Source organism: Vombatus ursinus, unplaced genomic scaffold, assembly GCF_900497805.2.
Source record: "Vombatus ursinus unplaced genomic scaffold, bare-nosed wombat genome assembly UNPS02014821.1, whole genome shotgun sequence".
Taxonomy (NCBI): Eukaryota; Metazoa; Chordata; class Mammalia; order Diprotodontia; family Vombatidae; genus Vombatus; species Vombatus ursinus.
In genome coordinates this window covers 42,434,574-42,443,839 of record NW_020954599.1, presented here as the reverse complement: position 1 = coordinate 42,443,839, position 9,266 = coordinate 42,434,574, and the positions used below count along the sequence as shown (strand labels likewise).

The 9,266-nt window shown below is 36.4% G+C and overlaps 1 protein-coding gene across 1 annotated transcript in view; it reads right to left on the bottom strand.

Moving 5' to 3' along the window:
* Positions 1–291: 291 nt before the first annotated feature.
* GPM6A (glycoprotein M6A) overlaps positions 292–9,266 on the bottom strand; it is a 482,844-nt gene continuing 473,869 nt past the window's right edge. The window contains exons 5-7 of the mRNA XM_027837472.1: positions 7,615–7,691; positions 6,719–6,784; positions 292–2,427 (exon numbers count right to left, since the gene is read on the bottom strand). Coding sequence (XP_027693273.1) covers positions 2,275–2,427; positions 6,719–6,784; positions 7,615–7,691 — 296 coding nt within the window. The 3' untranslated portion in view covers positions 292–2,274. The remainder of the gene's footprint in view (positions 2,428–6,718; positions 6,785–7,614; positions 7,692–9,266) is intronic.

The window sequence follows — 9,266 nt, the reverse complement described above, 5'->3', positions numbered from 1 at the left end:
GGAAAAATTAAACAAGAGGAAAATGTAGCAAATAGAATAATTTTGTTTTTCTGATCCAAATGACCTAACACATTACATGATCCCTTCTATTTCTTGGCCTTTTTTGTGCTATAGATCCATTTACAGACTTAGCAGTGAGTTTCAGAGTATCAGGTCGATCCTGCGGGGGTAAGGGCCAAGTGGAAATTGGGTTCATTTCTTTTATTAAAAAAATCACACACTTGGAAAAGAGCAAAAACAAAAAAAAAAACCAGCAAAGACTAACAAATAAATACACAAAGTACACAAGTGTGTTTATTACATTTTGCAAGCACTTTGTTCTACATTTCAAAAACGCCACCATCAAGCTGTTGGCACATTTATGTACAAAACAGATTAATTGTAATGCCTGCTACAAAGCATTCTTTGTGAAAATACAAACTAATACCAGAGAAAAGCCAAAAGCATCAACATCATTACATGAGTTTAAAAGACAGTTTTAAAAATTATCACAAACTGTTTAAGACACAGAACTGAAACACTACAACAGAGAATCAGAAGGAGGTTCATAATACTTCTTTTTGTTGTTGAAGAACTGTAATACTGCACATATCAGAAAATGGTTGATCCGGTAAGACAGCCTAAATGTAAAAAAAAAAAAACACCCCAAACCCAAATCCAAAACCAACCCCAAATCAATCATCTAATACTACGAAATGCAGGACCATGCCACAGATAACTAGAGTAATACCCCCCACCCCCATCTACTACGAGATTTTAAAATTCACTGGTGATGCATGATTAGTTATTGTACAAAGATGTTTAGTCATGAACCTTTATTAGAAATGCACTTATACTGAGAGAGAATTTCACAATGGTTCAAGAAGTGCACAAAACTATCTAGGATTTTTTGACACTGACAAAAATGTCTTGTCAGGCTACATCAATTTAAAAGACACTTTACAGCATTCTTGTAGCATTAGAAATAGGCAAAATAAAAGTGAAAATGAACACCAAATTTGGTCCAGTAATACTGAGTGCTTATTTTTCTTTTTTCCAATCTTGATTACAGGTACTTCTTTGAAATGAATATGATTGACCTTTCAGTTGAAATTGACTTACTTAAACTAAAACTCCAATTCTAGTATGTTTCCAAATAATAAGTTCCATAGTGGCTTCTGACCTCACTTTAAACATACTACAGGTAAATTGATAGATGTCAGAAAACTGCAAGCAAAGCTGTTACATTTATGGAAGCCTTTACAATATTTTGTATACAGTTTTAAGTAACGTTCGCAGAGGTGCAATCCATTAAAATTTTTAAAGCAGGTAAAAATACTTCTGAGGGGTAAAAGTGCTGTATATTTCTGATATATTACTTTTATAATTGTAGTTATGTAGTAATGTAGTAAATCCTAACATTAACACATTAATCACACTTCATTCAGCCTAGCCATCAGTCAGATCACAAAAATTATTTAATTTGGCAGCAAGCTATTTCCATTAACAATTGTCTATATACTCTATCTTTAAAAGGTAATCATGGTGTCACATCCTTGAAAAAGGCAAGTAGCCATGCATTAGCATCACTGTCTACATGCTCACAACAGAAATAAGAAAAATCACCAATAAAACTTTGAGAGAAATACCCTTTAAATACATCAAGAATAATACAATGTTAACAAAGATAAGAAGCACTTTTTTTTTTTACCTACTGTTATAAATTTAGAAATTGCACCTTTAGTTGTTGAAAACATTACCGAGGGCCTGCAGTCAAGATGTTGACTGATCCATCTGGCAAGAGCTTCAGATTTCAAGGAAAGTCATCATTGTGTCATCTCTGTAATATTGTACGTAATGTACAACAATGGTCCCTTTGAAGTATACCTGTAGTTACTGAAATCAAAACTAAAAAGTATAAAAAAGCTATTTTTTTCTTTTCAAAAACATAGGAAACAATGCAAAAGGTGTTATGCATAACACATACAAAATGATTAAAAAAATCAAACAAATCTTCGTATTTGACAATATTAGTATATTTGATCTGACAGAACTTATTAGTTGGAGAGGATTCAGGAAAGGCTGGATAGGAGCTTTGTAGGAGAAAATACAATCACACAAAATTAACTAATTAGGAAAAGAAGTGCTTAACAAGAAAGACTCGGATGATTCACTAGTCACCCCACCTATCTTATTTTTGAGAAGCACTTTTGTTTTGCTTAGAAATGGTTTGGATGGCCTTTAGTTAAACAAGAAAGCATTCAAACATTAGAAAGGAGGGAGATGGTGGTTTTCTTATGTGTAGGCATTGAGTCGTTCTTTAGAACGGGTAGAGTGAATATCATGGAGCTCTTGCTCCTCCTTTGATTTGATGTCCTCATACTTTTGCATTCGGCAGGCATCTTTCACATAGGCCCAATTGGCAGACAGAACCATAAGATAGTGAACCTATCAAAGAAAAAAAGTGATGTGTTACCAAAAAAGGAAAAAACAAAACATCCAAAATATTGGCTAAAAGACAATCCAGACAGGTAACCATGACACAGTGTAAAGAGCACTGATACTGGACTCAGAGGACCTGATCAGATTCTGGTTTTCAGGCCCATTGCCTTCGTGAATTTAGACAATTCACTTAGCCTTTATGGGCCTCAGTTTCCTCATCTACATAATGATGGAGCTATATCTCTTCTCATTAATTCTACCTCTGAAATTTACTGCCCGTGTGTGACTTAAGACAAATCACAACATCATTTTCCTTATCTTTGAAAAGCAGATTTCTGTAGGAGTACCATGTGGAGCTGAAAACCAACCCAAGTTTCTAGTATGAACAATGCAATTGATGCCTACTTGTTGTTACCCTAAATCCCACTGGCTGATATGTAAATTAGTATAGCTTCAAAGACACAGGGTCTGAAAGGCACTGGCAACTCTGAAATGGAAAATATGATCCTAAAACCAGTAGTGCTTTTCAACAGATGACATGAGGATGCTCATTGCTACCAGATGTACTGCCATTGGGAAATGTGGTTAGAACTAATGAATAATTTTTTTTAACAGAGTTTGGTGTTTGCTTGTTGGTTTTAACCACTCTGAAGGATTAATGGGAAGGAGAAAAGTGATTTTAAATAAAAATATCTACACTACTTTCCATAAAGTGGAGATGGCAATTTTTATTCTGGAAAAGGGAAAGAGTAAAAATTATCTTATGCTATTGAAAAGGTGAGCTAGCTAATATTTAAATAATACAACTTTTTAATAGGATAGGATACTAAACCAAGACAAAAGATGAAAACCACTAATTTCATTTTTGTTTATTGATTTTTCATATCCACACTTGTGACATTTGCATTGAAATTATTCTAGAAACTGCCAGACTTTGAGTGGCAGTGATCTGATGAAGGGTTATCTTATAGATTCTTAAGAACACCTAGAGTCAGGAAAACTCATCTTCCTGAGTTCCAATCTGGCCTCCAGAGGATAGAGTGTGAGGCCTGGAATCAGGAAGACCTCAGTTCAAATCTGGCTTCAGACACTTACTAGCTGTGTGACTCTGGGCAAGTCACTTAGCCCTGTTTGCCTTAGTTTCCTCATCTATAAAATGAGCTGGAGAAGGAAATGATAAATCACTCCAGATTTTTTGCCAAGAAAACCCCAAAAAGAGGTCACGAAGAGTCAGACACAACTGAAATGACCAAACAAAATTGTATGATTTTTTTGAAGTGACTTAGTATTAGAATTTTGTAGCTTTAGCAGCAACTATAAGTGGATTATAAACCTTGTATGCATTTTTACGTTCTTCATTGTGGAATATCCCTTTATTTACTGGCATGATGCAGATGCGATGCAAGTTCTTAAGCCTTACTAAGGTGTTCCCCTTCCACATGCTTTTCATTCTCTGCTTTCCCAACTTAATTAGGATGCAGTTTCTAAATACCTTAAATTATTTTAAAGTATTCACGTTGTTTCTCATTCCCATTTTTTTGCTCTGCCTTCTCTTTAACAAATCTACTTAAGCCACTTTAAAAGAAGGCTTTCTCCTTCCAATCTGTACGCATGCTCCCACTACACAAAATACTGAATAGAAGAACATGTACACGCATATGACCTTGAGGGCTCTGCAGTTATTGTTACATGTATTTTTTAAAGTAGCAGAAAGCCACCCCGTTGCTATAAATTCATTTTCTTTTCAAGTGCTTGATGAAGTAGAAAAAAATCTAGGTCTGAATAGAGTGATGCACCTTTGATATAGAATAAACTTTGCCACTTCGCGTCTCTTGCTGTGTTTGGTTCCAACTCCAGGGAGTAAGATGCCCCACCCAGGATAAATGCATCACTTATCTCAACCTCCTTCAGTCTCCTCTCCCCTCTGATTGGAGAGCTGGAAGGAGGAGTACCAAATTCCTCCCGATACTTCTCTTTATAGAGGACAGAAACTGGACTCAGCTCACTTTGCAGTAGTTGCCTCCCAACCCAACCCACAGCCTTCCCTTTGCTTTTGTGTATTGTTTCCTTTCATTAGATCGTAAGCTTCTTGAGGGTAAGAACTGTCTTTCTTTTTATGAATTGTATCTCCAATGCTTAGCACAGTGCCTGGCATATAGTACGCACTTAATAAATGTTTATTGGATTAGACTAGATTAGAAAATAGGAACTATGATTATAAACTATTTGGGGAGAAAGGGATCTAGAAAACTCAAGAACCCTAGATTATATCTTGATCCTGCAAATGAAAGACACAGTACTGAATATAAAACTTTCTTTCTCTCCTCTCCCTCCCATTCTTAAACAGCTTTCAAAATTCTCATCTCACGTCACCTCCCTTTCACCACCAAACTCTTCGGCAGCGCTGAAATTTGTCACCTTAACCTCTACACCCACTCACTTTTCAACTCCTTTCAATCGAATACTATTGCTCTCTCATGATGATTATTCACCAAATGTCCTTTTCTCAACTTTGATCCTTCTGGATCTCTTTACAATCTTGACATGTTTGGCCACCCACTACTTCTATGTACTTCCTTCTCCACTGGCTTCATGTTCTTTCCTGGCTGTCCTATGACCTAGTTGAACTCACATTTACAGTTGATCTGTTGGCTTCTCATTCATCACTCGGCCTCTAAGTGTGGCTCTCCTAGGGCCCACTTTTCTCCATCTCACCTGCTTCCATGGAGTCCATTATCATCTTTCTGGCAATGATTCTTCAATTTTTATATCTAGCCCTAAACTCACTTTCAAGTTCTAGTCCTGCCCAAGTATCAGTTGGAAGATAACTTGACTTAGATGTCCCAGGCATATCTCAAATGCTACATTTTGAAAAAATGGGGGCAGCTAGGTGGTGCAGGGCACTGGCCCTGGAGTCAGGCAGACATGAGTTCAAATCCAGCCTCAGACACATAACACTCCCTAGTTGTGTGACTCTGGGCAAGTCACTTAACCCCAATTGCCTCACCCTCCCCCCAAAAAAAATGAACTCATCTTCCCTTTCTCCAGACCCTACAGCCACAGAAATATACTGCTTCTCTAGCCTATTCTGTTTCTTTTGAGGGTACCACTATATGGCCACCACCTCAGTTCAGGTACTCATCTTCCCTTGCATGGACTCTTGCAACAGTTTTCTAATTGATCTCCCTGTTTCCATTTTCTCCCTTCCCCATTTCATCTTTCACACACCTGACCAAGTAATCTTTCTAAGGTGCAGAAAAATCTGACCATGTCACTCTTGCACTTAAAAATCTTAAGTGGCTTCTTATTATCAACAGGATAACATACAAAGTCTTCATTTTGACAGTTAGTCTTCCACAATCTAGTTCCTAGCCTTGTCTTCTTCTAAGTTTAGAGGCCATTTCTTCCACGAAGCCTTCCAGAATCCTCCCAATTTTTAATGCTCCCTCTCTTCTAAGATTATCCTGTATTTATTTCCCCGTTCACATGTTATAGTCTACAAATAGAATATAATCTCTTTAAGAATAATTATTATGCCATTTTTATCTTTGTCTCAGTACCCACCAAAGTATTTTGCAGTGACATGGCTTTGCAGAAATGAATTATTTCTACTAGAAGTCATTGCATAAAGCAACTATTATATAACGCTACTTATAGACTTTGTAAGATTTTTTTTAATTTAAAAAAAAGGCTTACAAAGGATGGTTTCAGAGAAACCTTGGAAAGACTTGAGTTAACTAGTGCAGAAGACCAAGAGAACAATTTAACAATAACAACAACACTGTAAAACAAGCCACTTTGAATGACTTTGGAACTTTGATATAGTGACCAGACATGATTCAATATACTGCCCACCTCATGATAGAGAGGTAATGGATTCAGTACAAATTGAGATATATGTGTATTTGGACAAAGTCAATGTGATAAATTTGTTTTTCTTGACTGCATATTTTTGCAAGGGTGTTTTTTTTGGTTTATTTTTTCTTTTTCATTTGAGTGGGGAGGAGGTGGAAGGGAAAGAAGGTAGATACTTGTTAACTTAAAAATATTAATTAAAAAACTTACACTTCATTGCATTAGTTTTCTTGAAAATATCTCTTTCCATGAAGAATCCTATTTCAGTCAGTATGCATTTCAATTTTAGTCTAGATACTGATAATTTTGTCATCATTTAAAAAAAAGATTCCTCTGGCCTTCATTCACTAGAGGAAAATGGTCATATTTATGAATAAACTGAATCACAAACTGAAATCCAGTTCAAACCATAAATAATCAATCAAGAGAAACCAGAACTTACCATAGCAATGACTGCTGCTCCTGCTCCAGCAAGGGCCACAATAAACAAGTGGAATGTCATGTTCAGCTGTAGAGAGGCCCAAAGAAACATGAAATAAAGAGTGGTAACAACTGAATTAGGAGAGCTCAACACAGTTGACAAGTTTGCTCATCAAGAATTTCCCTTAGTGCTTCTCTGACTAAACAAATGACCTAATGAGCCATCTGTATCATTTATTCTACTCTGAAGAGCTGCTATCAATTCTAGATGCTTTAAATCCCTATAATTGTTTAACATTAGTCTAATAGCATTATAAAGATTAGGATAAGGGAACTAATGATAACTATAATTATCATCATAATGACTTAATGACTACGATGTCTTTTAATGTGATTTTATAGGCTTCCTTTTTACTCTTCTGTAGTCATAGGTTTTTGCAAATTCCAAAATAAATAGAGGAGGGGTAGGTAGAGGTATTGTTTTCCATATCAGAAAAGCTGTTTTTTCTTTCATCTAAAATATCAATCTCAGCTATAAAAATATATGCTATATTGATATATGCCTTTAAAAAAAACTCTTTTCACTGTATTTCAGGCCACATACTTGAAAAATTGAACAAAAAATCATGCATACCCAAGTTTGAAAAACTTTTGAACTCTTAGCAACACAGTAATAGAAGTCCAAAAGAATGAAGAGGAATCACACAACTCACCTCCTAATAAAAAGGTAATAAACTTAAAATGCAGAGACATACATTTTTGACTAATGTGGGAGATTTTTTTCGACCATACTCAGGGAAGGGAGAATATAATTAATGCAAGGTTTTTAAAGCAACCAACACAATGAATGTTAAAGACTTGACAAAACCTTCAGCATATAGCCTGTCTTTTTTATTTTTAATCTCTCCACACACTCACCTCAGTAGATTCACACATCCTCAGGAAATTTTCAGACATGGTACAGATCTTCTTCTCCTCTCCAACTGTCACAATCCCTACAACATAAGAAAAATGTGAGAAACACAGTATGAAAATGCTAGTAGCAACTGAAGTGGGAAAGATGGCGTTAGGAAATAGCTTAACCAGTGACCCTAATTTTACAGGTACAGTTTTACTTTTCCCCAGTATGTTATTTAGGTTATCAGAGTATACATTTTCATCACAGTGGATAATAGTTTTAAATGGAAGATGCTGGATCATTGGGCCTTCAGGCAGTGTTTTTAAAAATTCACCTTGGATTTGACTGAATCTTGCCATCAGAGTACTCATATATTAGAAAATAACTTGCAGCCAGTGCAAGCACTTGGTTTGTTAACACGATAACACGTTTATCATAACAGTTTCTGTCCCTATGCTGCAGAGGTCAGGATTTAGATTTGCTTGTCTGGTACAAAGTTTCTGCCAGGTGTACAGTCTGCGGCCTCGAGGGGCACTTAACCAGCATGTTGATAAGGAAAGCCACTGCTGCCTGTCAGGGCAACAAGATGCTTGTCCTTCATTCAGCTTTGCTAGTGCCTCCTCTTTAACTCATATCAGAAGCCTGATGAAAGAAACATTATTGAACAGGCAAAAGGTAGCAGTGACTTCTTTTAACAAAGGCCACTGTTTAAGAAACAGTTCTAAAAATCCTCATATAAGCATCAACAGAGAACCTTAACCTTTGGTCAAAATACTAGTGATATTAGTTATCATTCAAATCAACTCAACCAGAATTCATGAGTGTCCTACTGTGTGCTAGGAAGGCACACAAGCTAGGCTCACACATCCTTTTTATAGTTACCATTTAATTTTTTACATGTTAAACATTCTTTTCAGAACTTTCCAGCAGCTATCCCACCTTGACACCAGGAACCTCTCTCTTTTATCTCTACCCCCTGGCTCCCTTAAATTCCTTCAAGTCTGAGTCCTACCTTCACAAGAAGTCCTTGCCAGGCCTTCTTACTACTCGTACCTCCTCTAGGACATGATCTCCAATCTATTGTGTGTATCTTGTTTGTACATAGTTATCTCCATGTTGTCTCCCCCATTAGAGTGTGAGCTTCTTGAGAAAAGAGAGTGTCTTTTGCTGGCTTTTGCTTTTCTTTGTATCCCAGGTGCTTAGCATAGTGCCTGTCGTGTAAGTGTTAATAAATGCTTGTTGGTTTGACTTGAAGAGTTACCCCTACTATTTGCCCTTTATTGAACAGCTCTGTCAGATTGGTGTGTAGCAGTATAGTTTACATTTGGTGAATTAACACTCAATTTCCATATTGGATGGGAAAACAACAACAAACAGTGGCACAAATAATCCAAAACAATATGTAATGTAAAATCAACTCATCCTGTGAAGTAAATAATAAAATTGCTAATGTTACCTAATTGCACCATGTTATGTTTGAGCCCAACCTTTTCCTTGCAAAGACTTCTTTTTAATATTAGTATTCTTTAAGGTAGTTAAGATAGCGTAATGGATAGAGCACCAGGCCTGGAGTCAAGAAGATCAGAATTCAGATCCATCCTCAGACACTCCCTAGTTGTGTGACTGACCCTGGACAAGTCATTTAACCTCTGTCTGTCTCAGTTTCCTCAAA